A 16,163-nucleotide genomic window follows, 5' to 3' on the forward strand; every position below is an offset into this window, starting at 1 on the left:
ATTGATTAATTGATGAATTGTTGCAGAAATTGAACACGGAACCTTTGGTGACAATCACTGCACTAATATAAATACTCTTAAATCTACTGAAAACAACAATAATGTCTTTACAAACAGTTTAAATGAACCACAGCAGTATTTAATAAAGGTTAAAGATGGGAACGAGATGAAGTGAAGCCTTTTTATTTAGTAAGTCCTGATGTAGCTGCAAGGCAATTTCCTGCCACTAGATGATGCTCTTTGTACATAAATTGGCCACAACTGGAGGAGTGACGCTTCAGATTTAGCAATTTCATAGGCATCATTTTTAAATATTTCCAGGACACACAAATCTATAATTTACATTTAAAAATAACATCATTTAAAATTACAGGTTCAAAAGGCAGGTGAAACTCTATTCTTTCTCACAAATTAGAATTCATAGAGCTTAAATAACCTTATATCCTGTACTCTTTAGAGAATCTTTGCTATATTACTATTGTTCCCTCATTTCACAATTAAAACATCTATTTTTCATTAATATTCCTTAGTTAATTATTTACTCCTTAACGTTGCCAAAAAGTCTCCAAAGTTCATTAAAGGTTTTTTTTTAATGAACTTAGTTATATAACTTAGTTATATCACCTTGTTTCGCTAATCTGTTTGTTGGACCCAGTAAAACAAGAGACCAAAAATAATGTTTTGTTTTTTTAAATATTGCTATTACATTTTTTAAAAAATATATATGAAAGGGCACTCCTATTTGCATATATAAGTGTAGTGGAGTTACCAGGACAATGAGCATGAGATTCTCATTGATATAAAGTAACGTGTGTTCATGTGTATACCTGTCTCTATACATTTGTGGGGACCGATCCTGATTTAAAACCAAGCTAGTGAGGACATTAAAACGTTTCTGTTTTTCACTTTCAGGCGCTTGTTTAAGGGTTTAGTCGTGGTTTTAGTGCTTACGTTAATGTCAGGTTAATAGTATTATGCAAGTAGTATGATGCGACTAAAGACTAGCTAACTAATTAGACTAAAAGAAGTGAGACTCCGCTTTACGTGCCCGCAGGTCCTCACAAATTAGGAAGGACAGTTGTGTATGCCCGTGTTTGAACTGTGATTAGCTCCGCCCCCTCGCTCCTTACCGTGACGCCGCGGTGACGTGTTGCTGTAGTGGCTCGTGCAGCAGCAGGTAGTTTCATTCAGTCCGCTTCAGAATTCCGGACGGAATTAACGGCTTTCTTATCATGGACCGGGCTTTGATTTCACCCGTTTTACAGCTCAGAAACGGATAAAAAGCAACGTAAGCGTCTGTTTTTTTGTATTTCCTCCTTAACTTCGACTCCAGTTTGGATTTTACCCTCCAGCGGTCCGATTTTAGCAGCTTGAAGTTGGTTCTCCTTCAGCATATGTGGGAATGTGAACTTCTCTCATGGATGCCGATACACTGTTGGAGTACTTACACACCTTTTCCTGATTTTCTGGGAGTCGAAATAGTGGACTACGCTCGCTTCTTATCGTGAAAACTAGCTGTGAATAAAGCCATGTTCGCCGTGTTTATGTAGAAGCTGAAAAAACGTTAAAAATAATGATTTCGGAGGAGAGAAGCAGCCACGTAAATAAACAAACCCTGAACTTTCCCGTGGGTTTACTCATCCGCTCTCCCAAAAGGCGCCTGGCCAAACTGGGAAGGAAACCCAGCAATGGATCTGTCCAGTAAGTCTCTGCATGCTTTAATCGAATCTACTTTAATTAGTTTTATTTACATAGCGTCACTTTACTACAGCAGTAATCTTACAGTGTAGAGAGTAACCCCAACCTACGATAAAAGCTCTTGAACTGCCCTGTTTTCTACCTCCAGTAGACACATAAAGGTTTATAATCACAGCACCATTAGTTTTAGAAGATGTAATCCTTTAAAATATACTATACTATAATATAGTATAATATACTATAATATAATTTATATTGCTATATCTGCATTTTATACCAGTGCACCAAGAAATTAAGTGATTTAATGTTGAGATGCATATAAAGATGTGCCAGATTAATGCTTGTAATGATGATAATAGTAATATTATTAGAAATTCAGACTATGGGGAAAATATTGTTAATAAGTTAACATTTAATTTCATTTACGTTCCGTTTAACTTTATTTTGAGCTGCTGTACTAAAGGATACATGAGTTATATCTGGTCTCAGTAGAGCTTTAATGAGAAAAAAAACGAAGTTATAGCTTTAATTGAAACTATATTAATTAATGTAGTAATTACACAGCCTTAGTAATGACTTTTTATATGTTAGCAGTATTTCGGCCCATGTTTTCTTTTTAGTTAAATTTTATGTCTGTATTACTGCATTTTTTTCACAGAGACCAAACAATTAGCTGATGAGTTTAGATAAGTGTAAAAACAAAATACTGGTTTGTTTCAGTTCTAAATTTGGGTCTGAAGTGGAGAACTTTAGATAGATCATGGTTCATGTGCAGGATGTTTTAGTGTTCTGTCCTCTCACTCCAATCAGGTCCAACAACTCGAACAGCACTGTCCGCTCTGCTGAGAGCGTTGGCGTCCGGCAGCCAGCCAAGAGCAAAATCCGCCGCCACAACAACAGGTTTTCCACTGTGTTCAACCAAAGCCCTGACCTGAGAGACGGTGGACAGCATGTCCAGGTGGCGAGTGGTAGTGGCGGGAGCTTGTCTGGAGACCTCCAGGCTGTGGACGACCCGGCTGAGCTATCCAGCCAAATGTCCATTCCTGGTATCCTGAAGATCTTTGGCAGTGACATCTGCCAGGGGACCAACTACAAGAGTGTGCTGGCTACCACTCAGTCCAGTGCAAAGGAGCTGGTGAAGCAGGCCTTGGAAAGGTAAGAGGTTTTCTCTTGGTCCTAAAACATGTTGTTGAGTCCTTGCAATAAGATTTATTCCTAAAATAAACAAAGTAAAAGTGAAGTAGTGCTACTTTTAGGTCAGACTAGATTTTAACATGTGAGAATTTACTGCTTTTGTCTATTTGATCTAATTGTAAATTGAGTATCTTTGGATTGTGAGCCGTTGTTGAGGACAAAAAGAGGAAAACTTAGAAATCAGAAACATTTATGACTGCTTCAGTGTGAAAAACAACCTCCAGACTTATTGCTAATGCTTAATTTCTCTGTTTTGTTTCTCTTCAGGTACTGTCTGGAAAAAGAAGACCCCAACAACTATGTGCTGTGTGACGTGATTGGCCAGACAGGGGCTGATAACCAGTGGAAGAGAGAGTGTTTTAGGGTTGTGGGTGACAGCGAGAGGCCCCTGATGCTGCAGTCGCTGTGGAAGCCGAAGGATGGCTTCTCCAGGCGTTTTGAAATCCAGCTGCGGGCAAGCGTCGAAGAGCAAAGTTTAAAGGACAGGGACACAATCACAGCAGGTATGCACGGCGCCTAACACCTGCACAGTGACCCTAACATCCTCCCACTGGGGTTATCAATCACTCAGCCTTAGCCTTGGGAGCCTTAGATGTTTCTTATTGCTGGGTTTCATTGTGCCTCTTATCACTGATTCAAACAGACATGCAGGAGAGGTCACGAGGAAACAAAAGCTGCCTTGCTCTTATCTTTGCTTTAATTCAAGGGTCCATAAGGTCCTCGCAAAGCATCAAGGCACAACGCGGCTCTTCCCACCAGGCCTATAGCTGCTGTGTTTTTCTTTCTGTCAGAGCTGACTTCCTGCGCTGTGGGGGCTGAGCGGCCCTGTTGACTTTGGCTCACGTTTGTTGTGGTCCTTTTCAGCTCTGGATCGACACTCTGACGGCTTTTTAATCAGGATTGGTCTGATAGCGCGAAGCTTAAATTACAGATAACCTTAATTATAATTTGATTTCTACTGAAGGTTTTCTTCCTTTTTTAAAATTACGGTTTTTGAGCTGATTGTACATTTTTAAAAAAGGTACAGTGTTTAGTCTACAGTGTCTATTAGTTTTTAGAGTTCCAGTTTCATTTTCAGATTGAGTTTTCTCATTTATTAGTTTAAGAATATTTAGGGTTTTTTTATTAGTTTGTTTTAGCTGTCAGGAAACTAGTTGGTATTTGTCAGATTTTAAGATTTCAGAAGTTCAGTACAAACACGCAGTCACCGGTTTCATTATAGGGTAGACTAAACTAGCAAAGACTAAAATTAAAGACAGATTTATTTTTCCTGTATGCAGAGTTTTTGTTCGATTCTGTGTTGTTCTCTGAGCCAGTAATTTGTTGGTGATTAATAGATTTCTATTTCTAAGCTAGCATTAGTTAGTGTTGCTTTGCTTTCTTTTTGTCTTGGAAAAATTAATGCAGGGTCATTCACATAGAAAGCAGTTGAGAAGCTGTTGGTGGCACATGAGAGTGTCAGGTGATTACAAAAATGGTTTAATACATAAAAGACTTATCTAAGTCACATTCAAATATTGGCGTTCAGAGTTCTCTATCTGTGCAGCTCTGCACTGGTTCTCATGGCTCTGTGATCTACCCTCCTCTTCCTCCTCTCTGACCGGGGGAAAGCTGCCTTTTACCTCCATGGGGTTTTTAGGCATCAAGCCCAGCCTGTCACAGCAGTGCTGAACAATGTGGAAAACACCCATTTCCACAGCTGATAAGGGCAGCGGAGCACCGGGTGTGAAGCCGGACCCTGTGGACATTCCACCTCGCTTAATGGCTCCCAACGAGCTGAATAGTGTTTGTGTTACGTCAGGCCGACAGAGCGGCTGCTGGTATCTGATAGAGGTGGTCACATCTCACCTTCCCTGCACATTTCCCTCCTTTTTCCTCTGGTTATGTTGCATTTGAACTGAAGCCAGAGCAGAAAAGTGTTATGCTGGAGTCAGCTCGGATGACCGGAGTAATTTTGGGAGGAATTCTGTTTATCGTAAAGATAACTTTTAAACACGAGAGGTAGTTCTTCTGTTTTTCCTGGCGCTGATTCAAAGTTTGTCTAAAGCTGAAATGATTAATTGAGGCCACAAATTTGAGAAGTCCAGTATTCTGCTGTGTTTGTCCTGTTTTAATTTTAAACAGTTTATTTCTGAATTTGAATTAGTTATTTTTTAATTAAGTGACATGCGGCATCTGGAGCATCAAACACTCTGTGTATCTCTATTTTAGTATGTTTAGTTTGATCTATATGATGTTCTTTATTGTTGTTTATCTAATTAAGTAGATGTTATGAACTAAATTATACAAAAACCTAAGTAACATAAGCTGTAGTTGGGCTAGTATTACCTGTGAACTACTACTAATTTGTAATAATCACAAAAGTCATCTTTGACCTTAACCCTGTGCAATTCTGCCTTGAATCTGTCAGTTAGAAATATCACTGCAGCGCACCTGAGATTGATTAATTGAGATTAAGTAGACCACAAGAAAAAGAGCTGCCGGATGTTTGTATGTAATGAAGATCCTGATAAACTAAGAAGTCCTTGGTCTCTGTGGATTTTATGTTAGATCATTTTTTTCTAAGAAACTAACAAGCGGATAGAGTCCAGCATCGTCAGCATAGAGTGAATTAATTACTGCACCAAGCTTTGGAAGCTTTTTATAGTAAGAAGATAAAGACTTTTTAAAAGTCCAAAATGAGTCGTGAAACATACTCAGGTGTCAACACACTCGATGACATAGTATCTCCTTGTCCATCCAGGGATCAATGCCCAGGCTCGTAAGCTGCAGAAGACCCGCTCCAGAGTGACCTCCCTGTTTGTGGACAGCAGCGGGGAGGACACCGATGGACTCGGCATCTGGAGGAGCCTCAGCGAGATGGATTTGTCCGCGATGGGCAAGGAGGCTAGCAAGGCCCAACAGAGTGCGCTCAGAGAGGATCCCGAGGCTGAGGCCGACAAGGAAGTGCTGCGTCTTGGCATGGAAAAGGAGGAGACTGAGAGCAGCGATGATAACACAACCCAGTACTCCATCCACCCACCCTTTGACTTCCCTTATTTCCTCCTGCTGCAGGGCTACAGCCACAGACAGGTGAGTGGCAGACCAACTTAAGGTTATCTGTTTATAACTATAATTACCTTAAGCAGATGAGACCTTTCTGAACTCCAGAGTTTCAGATAATGAGGTCATTGTAGGAAACAGTTATCCCTGTAAGCTCAGACTTCAGCCTGCTCTAAACACTCAGTTTCAGTTAGTTTTTTTCCTACCCTGGGCTTTGTATGATGTCACATAGAGGATAAGCCTAATTTGGTCAACTCAGGGAAAGAAGTCCCACCCACTTGCTTTTTTGTGAGTGGTGGCAAATCACATGAAAGTTAGTCTAAAGTTGGAGAAGCTAAAACAGCTTGTTTTGGATTGAGGTTGAACTGAGGGGCCTGCACGAAACCCCGTGTGAGAGAAATAAGGATTTTCTTTCTTTTTTTTTCTTTTTTTTTACCTGCAACTCATGCAAAACTGCTCTGGTATAGTCAAACAACAAAAATATGGATCTGGAAATGAGGAGAATGATGTGCTGCTGTAATATCAGCTACAGGTGGGTGCTGTTGTTCTCTTTCAGTGCTGTTTGCAGCCTGGTCTTATTTAACCAAATTTTTGCCAATAATAGTATCCAAAGTTTAAAGCTGACCTACAGATGATTGAAAACTTATAATCAAGCAGATTTGCAGGCAGTTTCTGAACTCCTTTTTTGACATTTTAAAGACTTGAGGTTCATTTTTATTGTAAAGTTTTAGTTAAGTATAATAAACCTGGTTCTGTGAAGACCTCTTATTGCCCTTGAGTGTCTCCTGTGAGCGTGTAAGCAAACAAGCTTAAAAGAGACAAGAGGAAGAGAAACATATAGTGGCGAACTGAGCTTGTTATGTAACTCAAGGAGAAAATCCCTCAGTCAGAGAGTCAGACAGGGCGGAATCACTGCTACACAGGTGTGTTAGGACCAGGTGATCCTGTTCGGGCTCAGGGTGAGCCCTGTGTCATCATGTGTCAATGAAAGGATGAAGAACAGAGTGCTCAACCTTCTGTCAGAAGGAAACCTGCTTAGGATCTTTGGCAGAACAAAGAGACAGTCCTGATTAGGAGGATAAACTGTAGCATGTAAACACTGCTGTGCTGTAATCAACATACCAGTGTACCTGACCTCTGTTTCAAACTGTCCTTACTTCCAAAATCTGTCCTTGTCAACATCACCTGTTTAAAGATCTCTTTTGCACAGTAAACCAGAGAGCACGCTGTGGCTTTAGCCCATTCCCAGGAACAGGAAGCTCTTTCTCGCAGTGTTTTTATCCCCGCTGCTGGGGATTGCTGACTGAGCAGGATGCTGGGAGCACGGCAGCAAACTGAGAGCTGCAGCCGACCTAATCTTACTCTGCAACAATGGGTCGCCCAAAACCAAAGCAAAGGAACGAGGCGGGTCTGTGGCGGACCAGCAGTCGTGCAACAGGAACTGAAAGCTGATTTTTGGGTTGTTTTTTGAAACTGTGTTGTTGGAGACCAAAGAAACAAAACTGAGTTTGGCTTGCCCTGGCATTTATTTCAGTGGAGAAAGAGTTTTGATGCTGAGCCACAACTTCTGTGGTGGCGCGATGCCCATTAAGCTTTTATTGTTATTGAATGAGCTGCGTTTTTAAGCAAGCCTGAGTATGTTTCAGTCAGGATGGTGGAGTCAGCGTATGTTTGACTGGTGGAATACTGGTTGATACCATTACCCATTACAGCAATGCATCCCAGTTATTAATCATTTTGTCTGTAAACAGCCTTTATATCTTAAAAGTAACAAAGCAATAACACCCTCTCATATGAATGCTGTTGTAGCTGCTTGGCTTTAGGCAGCAGAGATGATAGGCTATCATCACCTGACTAATAGTCTTAACGTGGTGACCCTGAGCTCCTGGTCCTCACCGTCTCGCTCATAAGCCCTTCCATTCCTGTCCCGCCTTGCTCTGCCAGTTCAAGTTGTACTTTTACCAGATGATCCTACTGCTGCTTGCACGCACACTCCTGGTTTATTTCCAAAGTGTTACACAAGGAAATCAATCCCAGGCTTCCCGCTGACTGCTACTTTGAACGAATGTTTGCTTGAAGAATGGAATTGCATTAGAGGAAGAATATGAGGCCGCAAAATGAAAGCTTGTGTTGTTGCTGTCATGGAAGACACAGCAGGAAGTCATTGCTGGTGGTACAGAGTCCAACAGCGTGAGCATTTCACTCGCAAAGAGCTGAAAACAGCAGCGCTCTTTACTGTAATCACAGCCAAAACCTGTGCAGATAAACGAACAATAAGAGTCTTTTTACTGCTTTCCATCCACCGTCAGTTTTCTGTGTACAGGTGTGATTTAAGGAAAAGCTAAAACTGTTGGACTCTTATTGGCAGTTCCACAAACGTGTTACAAATCACTTCCTGTGCCCAATAGGTGGCATTAGAGAACACCCACTACTCCTATGTCTTGATCAGAACCCACAGTGACAAAGTCATGAATGTTGGATTGTGCTTATCATATTTTAGTCAGTACTGGCAGATTAAATGAAAAAGTTTGTGCCAGATTGGATAAAGTACATTTGAGTTACAACTTCTTGTGTCATAGAAGTTGTAACCCAACTTCTGTGGCTTCACAGTTAAATATTGCCAAGGTCTTCAGTTAGAGCTTACCAAAGATCACATCAGGAGGAGTTGGGGGCGCTTACAATGGAAACCGAAGCAGTTGATCGGCCAGCTTTGCAGCTGAATTTATTGTGCGAAACATTTGATACAAATGTCTTTTTTTTTTCTTTCTTTTTTTTTTTTTCCAGGATTTTGTCATCTATCTCATGAGTGGGACCACCACCATCTTTGGCTGCTGCAGGGAGCATCACACTGGAGAAGATGAGGAGAGGCTGAAGGTGGACATCCTCCTGTTTGCTCCAGATGTGTTACCACAGCACTGCTGTGTCAGACGACTGGACTCTAACAGCCAAACTTCCACAGGAGGAGAGCACAGAAAGACGCTGACGATGCTGAAGCCCCTTCATGGAGCTCCTGTGACCCGAAATGGTTTACTCCTTAAAGAGGAGGTTGAACTGAATCCAGGAGATTTGGTTGGCTTGGGGAAACACTACTTGTTCATGTTTAAGGATCCTACAAGCACACCAGGATCACTCCACACTCCTCCTTGGATGACCAGACTCTGCCCAAACTCTGACTCAAAGACCTCTTGTTTGTCATGCGGCTCCTTGGTGGCTGGGAAAAAGCTCCAGAGGAAGCCTTTACCTCCTCGTTGGAGAGACCTGGAGGGCACTGAGGCTTCGCTGAGCTATGAACTCGACCAGGAGGAAAGAGTCCTACAACAGATCCTGGACATGTTGGACCCCAGTGGGAATGAACCGAAGCTGACACCAGCTTTCCTGCTGAGTCTCTGCATCCAGCACTCAGCCTCCACATTTGAGCTGACGCATTTCAGACAGCTGCTGCTTCGGCTATCCAATCAGATCCAGCTCATTACGTGGGTAAGGAAAAACACTCGGCAGTACGTTAAATTTCATGACCAAAGCATTATTTGGCAGTTGGGTTTCCAGTCATTTTTTTTCTTTTTTCTTTTTTTGCTTGAGGTTAGGGTTTTCAAATGTGAGAGTGATAATAAGGTTAATAAGGTTAAGGTTAAAAATCTAACAGATCTGATACTAGAAAGAAGATAAGAAAAAAAGTTTTAAAGTCCCTTTTTTATTGTTGCAGAGCTCTGTGTATGTGTGCACCGCTGAGAAAAATCACACAGATGCTATTGTGTGCTCTGCAGTTTCCATTATGGAGCAATTTTTGTTTAGAAGTTGTCACTAAATACTGGAAAAAGTAATTTGGTTGCCTTTATACTTTGTAAGTAATGCTCCTTATCAGGTTCAGTTGATCTCTGCTCTGTTAGGTTCAGTTTTAAGGACCTAAAATATGTGAGATTTGACTCTAAACATTCACACTGAGGACTGAATGAAGAGCTGCAGGACAGAACCAAATGCCCAGGCACTGCTCACAGCTTTGAGCCTTCCATCTACAATAATTATGCACTCATTCTGATAACAACTTCCCCTGGCTTTCCAAAGAAATCAACATTCCTGTCACAGCCGCATCACGCGGAAAATAAAACATACTTTTTGGGGAGTAAAATTTAGTACAATTTACAGTAAATTGTGTGCAACAAACATTATCAAATCACATCTGTATGACTCATTTAAATGGTCATCCACTCCTGTTGCATGTGCAATAAGGCCAAAAATGCCTGTATTCATGCTTTCAGTAGCAAAACTGACACTGCATTATGTTCGGATATCCTGACAGCAGCTTTTGAACACAAAAATAGGGTTTTTCCACTGGTACATCCCATTAGTAAACTTAAAGCAGCCATGAAATAATGTCTTATCTGTGTTTTGTCCCCCTCAGGAGAAGACAAAGGAACTTGCAGCAATCCAGCCAGAAACGTGAGTACAAGTGTTTTCACAAGATATATGACCTCTTATACTTGAAACTAACATGATCCTCTAGAAAAAGGTTAAGTTCTTTTCATTTTAGGTTGTGCACAAAAAGCGAAGTTTGTGTTGTGATCACGAATAATCAGGAGAATTAAAAACTGTCTGTCTCAGCAAGAGAAAAGCTATCAAAGGTCAGCAGATTCTGAGTCAGAGGTCATTGTGTGGGCTTCGATAAAAGGGAGGAATCCAAAGGATCATATGACCTATATGACATGCAGAGCGAACAGCTGTGTAGCAGTAGAAAACATAGCAAATCATAACAAAACTATAAAAACACCTCCTACATTTGCTTTCAGTCAGTTAACCAATTAGTCCATCACAAATTAGAAACTTTAACTCATTTTATTGGGAAAAGACAAAACGCAGCTTCTTGAAAAGGAGCAGGAACTTGTGCTTAACTGTGCTTAACCACGCACAGTATTTTGCTGATTTGCAGAAATTTAAAAGGAAGTTAACTGTAAATGGTTTTTAAGAAAGCAGACATGGAGACCACTTTTTATACTAGATACCCAAAGACTACTGACTATTATGGCTGTCATGTTGGAGGCAAAACATATGTATAGCCTCCATGACAGTAAGTTTAAATATCAGTTAATCTGCAGAATTAATAGTAATTGCTTGATTTTTAAAACACCCACATTTAATTGTTTAGTAAAAATCAAACCTCCCAAAACAATACATGACTGGTTATCAAAGTACTAATCAGTTAAATATTAAACCTTAACGGGGAAGTTAAGAGTGAATGGATAGGATAAGATGGAGTTTATTTATCCAGAAAACCAGGAAATTAAAATTTTCATTAAACACAAGAACATAAAAGTTAAAGTAGTTCAATAAAATACAATAAATATCGCATTTGTTGAATGGACACTTGCTTAGAATGGGTCACATGGGTCTTTGTAACAAACGTTTTCTGTTTATAGACAGCTCACAGTGTCTTCTCAGGCTTGTTTCAGATCTAATCTCCCACTGGTTGTTTTACATCAGGAGCTCTGGCGACGAGCAGTCGGAGCAGCTGCAGCTGCTCAGTATGAAGGAGCTGATCCCGGGCCTGCAGCCGCTGGTGCTGTGGATGGCTAACTCCATCGAACTGCTGCACTTCATCCAGCATGAAGTCCCACAGCTGCTGCCATGGAAGCTGGACCAGGAGGATGAAGGTGGGCATTCATCATTATCACCACTATCTGTGTTTGTGTGTGTGCTGTTAAGACTTATTTATATGTCTCTACAGGTCTGCTTGACTCTGAGATATCATCCACTCGGACAGCCTGCGAGGAAGCCATGACAGTCTTGGAGGAAGTCATCATGTTCACCTTCCAGCAGACCGTCTACTACCTAACAAAGGTTGGCTTGATAACATAAAGAGCTCACATAAAAATTACATCACATGTTTCACATCTCTTTTGGCCTCTCTACTCTCAGTGTTGGTCATACATGAACCAGGAAGTCTAGTGCAAACAGCGTATTCTGTTTTCATTGAGCGTTGTCCAGACAGAAAACACAATAACAGAATGGAAACACAAACTCTCAGGCAGGAAAGGCCTGTGAGATACTGAGCGAGTGTCTTTTCCACTGACCACGACATAAACACACACACAGTCCTCTCCCTCGAGGCTACGCTGGTTTGTTAAATAACATAAACCAGAACTGCAATGTGAGCGTTTTCTTTAATGTTGAAGCTACATTGCAAAACGCTTTAAAGAACAGCAGGTGTGTTTTAGTGTGGTTTATAGAGGATTTAAACACAAACAAAAATGAACAGGGGAATTATTATTTTACAGACTAAATGAAAACATAGTTAGTGTAAATGTGGCTCTTTAGCCAGGACACAGCTGATGGTGGATGGAGAATATCTGACATAAAATTGAACAATTAAAAGCAAACCAGCTTGTCGCTGTTTTTGTCAAAAAGATAATTAGATGGTCTCTGCTGGTCTTTAAAATGTTTTAAAATGTCTTAAATACACTGTTTTCCACTGAGTGCAACATAAACACAGTCTTCTCTCTCTGGGTTACTTTGGTTTGTTGATTAACAAAAGCAGACCCACAATGTGAAAATGTTCTCCAGCTTTCGAGTTACATGACAGAATATTTTTTAAAGCAAAATTAAACATTGAGAAAAATGCAGCAAACAAAATGAAATGACTGACCAGAACATATCTGGCAATTGCTGTGCAAAGACGCCCAATGATGCAAAGCCAAAAGTGGTAGATCTGCATCCGCCCAAGTTAAAAATATGCAGCTGGAGCTGTAAGATTCAACTTCAGATTAAGATGTGATAACCAACAGACTTTAACAATATGTCCACATGCATCTATTACAAACAGTTTTTTTTAGGTCTTTATAGTCTAAGGCATGAATTCTATGTTGTTATTTCACGGGGATACAGTGGTTTGCAGTGTGACCTCATAGCTAGAGAGCATGGTTTGGACCCTTCCTGTGTGGAGTTTGCATGTTCTTCCCATGAGTTCACTCCAGGTACTCTCTTTCTCTCACAGTCCAAAGACTTGCATCTTCGGTTAATTGGTGGCTCTAAATCGGCAGAAGGTGTGAATGTGAGGGTAAAGGGCTGACTGTGTCTGTGCTAGCCCTATGACAGCTGGCGTAGGCTCAAGCATCCCCGTGACCATAACCCTTTCATGCATGAATAATGACAGCCTCAATCAGGATTTTTTTCTTAAGTATTTTTATTCATCTTTAGGCATGAAAAACAGATTTTTGAACTTTTTTTTTAACATGTACTTTTCAGAGAGTTTTATACATGTACACTTAGGTGGACAACATATGTTTTGACTTATGAATTTGGCAAACGCATAAATAATATACACTGTGTGTTGTGTTTATGTGCAAGTATACCATCAAATACAAGAAACCAGCCTTTGAATAGCTGTACACTGTAGTGACCACTATGCATGAAAGGGTTAAAAAGAATAAAATGGATGGATGGATAAAAAAAACATGGCCCTAAAATAGAGCCCTGAGGAACACCACAAGATACCGTAAAAGGAAATGTGAGAAACTGACAGATGTTAGGAAGATAATTTATTCTAAATCCTTAAAACCTCTGGGCACACTCTTTGATTTAGACTTGTGAATGTTGGGACTCATCTTGTGTCTGGATTTGGATTTGACAGCAGTCGGGTTTGTAGTTTTACAGCCTAATGAGGCACTCCCAGGCTGATTTTATGTGACTTTCCCAGGCTGAAGTGGCACTTTAAGGCTGTCTGGTTTACACCAAATCCAGTCAACATTAAAGCACAAACATTTAAAGCCCTTGTCCACTCCAAAATGATGGTGGATTAAGGTTCATTGGATTGGGTGTTTGAGCTTTATTTTAGAGAACATTAAATGTGAAGAATTTAGCAGTGGAAGACTGACAGAGAAAGATAACGCACCTTAAATCTGAGCATAAGACACTACAACTCATATGTTAATGTTAGAGATTTAAAAAAGGGGGAGGGGTTGGAATTTCAGTTGTTTTTAACTTTAATAATTGCCTTCTTAGAGATAAAATGCCAGACAGCATATTTTTACAAATCTGAAACCAGTCTGGGATGGTGAGGATTTTTATGAGTAGAAACTGCACCACCGCCACAACCCTGCAACTTCTGAGGAAGGAAGCAGGAACAGCCTGTCCTGTTTTGTTTACTCAAAGATTTTTCGAATGAGTTTCTGAAAATATAATTCTCTTATTGTATGTTTTTAGCCTTATAAAGTGTTTTGTTTGTCAGACATTAATTTATCACTTTTGAGGCTCTGTATTCACTCAGCTCCACCTTTAATGAGAATATAATGTACTCTGAGTTGTCTTGACATGTATTACTTATACATGTTTCACTTGACTGTTTTTCTGTTGGAGAAAGGGAGGATTAGCAGCTATGAGCCTGTTTCCTGCAGAGGAAGACAAGTTGTCATATGAGAAACACCCAAAAGACAAAAAGGAAGGGAGGAGGAGTCAAAAAGGGTCTTTTTGTTAATTTCCTGTGAAGTATGACTCTTCAGTTCTTCTTTTTCTCCCTGCTAAAGCTATTTGTGACTATACTGTAAATAAAACTGTGGAAAAAATGTGTTAAAGAAGCAGAAAAAAGGCGTCTATGTGCACAGAAAGTAATTTTAAACCATCAGCCCAGCTCAACACCTGCAGGTCTGCTGAGTTTCACTGTAAACTATCAGCTGCCCTGTTGCCTCAGGCATGCAGGGTTACGGCCTCTGTCAGCGTCTCTGAGCTCATTATCTTAGTCATGTTGTGTGAGCGTGTTGGTGTGTTCGATGAGGCAGCGGTTGATGTCATGCGTGTGAAACAATGGCAGAACTGTGTAAGCAGCAGCACAAGGAGTGATAAGAGCTGACGGCGAGGTAGTATTCAGTACGAAAAGCTTGCGGGTTTATTTATCTACACTGTAAATCTGTCAGTGTACAGTCTGCTTCCTTCAAGCTGCAGGTGGATTTTTGAGCTCAAAGTAAATACAAACTTGCTGGCGTGCAGCCTCAGATTTTCAGCATCGAGTTCACTTTCTAGGAGATCAGAAAAATCCCCACGTTTTCCACACAAACAGCAGGGAGGGTCATGTTTGGCTTATGAATGCTGCACATGTAGCACTACCATACAGTCATTAAATCTGTGGGAGAATGAAACTGTTATAAATAGATTATGTTGTATGAATCATTTTTGAGTGTTTAGTTAGCTTTACTGGGCACTGCACAGATTTACAAGTTAAAAAAAAAAAGGCTCTGATCAACAATTCAACAGGTGCTCTTGTTCAGTGAGACATATAGAAGCACCAAGAACAAAATGAGATGCAAGTATAACCATGAAATTATGCTTTAAGTTTATTCTTTGAGCAAATTAGCAGAAAAACAGACTTTATTCTAGGAGAGCCAAAAACCGTGTGAAAAAGACTTTAGTTTATCAGGAAAGAAAAGGGCCCCTTAAAATACTCGCGTGTGTCTGAAATAAGTCAAACTGTGGTGTAACTGCAGCACCGGGCTATTCATGTCTCTACAGCTGCCCTTTGTGCTGTGAACCTCGGGCTTTTCTGCGGGGCTTCCTGTTCACTCTGTGAATGCCTTCCTGTCTTTGAATTATGATGTCCTGCACACCTTACACGTGATTTGTGTTGCACCTCTCTTTGTGTAATTACTTATAAATTAGCCTTTTAGAAAAAAATAAACAAGTTCTTCTGCGTATTTAAATTTGCCCTTTTTTTAAATTCACTATTTTTACCTTCAGAGGGCCCTAATATGCCATTACATACTTTTAGTTGTTTCTTGAGTCACGGCATAACAAAGGGAGTTCATGTCAGTAGTTCATAATGTCTCCTACCCCCTCCACAGAGCATGTATTCAGCCCTGTCTGGCCTGCTGGATGGGAACCCTTTCTCGGAGAGCGGTCAGCTGCGAGTGCCCGATGGTCTTGAGAACATCCTGGAGGTCCTGAAGGAGGCGCTGAAGCTGCTGACGGCCTTCCAGGTGCATCCAGACATCGCGTTACAGCTCTGCGCCTACCTGTTCTTCTTCATCAATGCATCGCTCTTCAACACCCTCATGGAGAGAGGTAAGATCTATTATTTCTCATTTAATGTACATAATATAATATTAACTGTGAGTTTCTTTTTAGTCTGTCTTCTTATTGTTTTCTCATATTTTGTCTTATTTTGCTCTTTTATATGTATGAGAATGTTTATGCTTCTCTTTCTTTAACTTCTAATGAAAGCTCACCTGCAAATAAACTTTATAAATATC

General features: G+C 40.5%; 1 protein-coding gene across 1 annotated transcript in view; it reads left to right on the forward strand.

Annotated features, from left to right (window-relative positions):
* Positions 1-1,182: 1,182 nt before the first annotated feature.
* The window catches only part of radil2a (Ras association and DIL domains 2a), a 30,307-nt gene continuing 15,326 nt past the window's right edge, over positions 1,183-16,163 (forward strand). The window contains exons 1-9 of the mRNA XM_063472426.1: positions 1,183-1,701; positions 2,509-2,853; positions 3,160-3,395; positions 5,636-5,964; positions 8,719-9,411; positions 10,334-10,371; positions 11,410-11,579; positions 11,654-11,766; positions 15,756-15,975. Coding sequence (XP_063328496.1) covers positions 1,574-1,701; positions 2,509-2,853; positions 3,160-3,395; positions 5,636-5,964; positions 8,719-9,411; positions 10,334-10,371; positions 11,410-11,579; positions 11,654-11,766; positions 15,756-15,975 — 2,272 coding nt within the window. The 5' untranslated portion in view covers positions 1,183-1,573. The remainder of the gene's footprint in view (positions 1,702-2,508; positions 2,854-3,159; positions 3,396-5,635; positions 5,965-8,718; positions 9,412-10,333; positions 10,372-11,409; positions 11,580-11,653; positions 11,767-15,755; positions 15,976-16,163) is intronic.

This window comes from Pelmatolapia mariae, linkage group LG4 (genome assembly GCF_036321145.2).
Source record: "Pelmatolapia mariae isolate MD_Pm_ZW linkage group LG4, Pm_UMD_F_2, whole genome shotgun sequence".
Taxonomy (NCBI): Eukaryota; Metazoa; Chordata; class Actinopteri; order Cichliformes; family Cichlidae; genus Pelmatolapia; species Pelmatolapia mariae.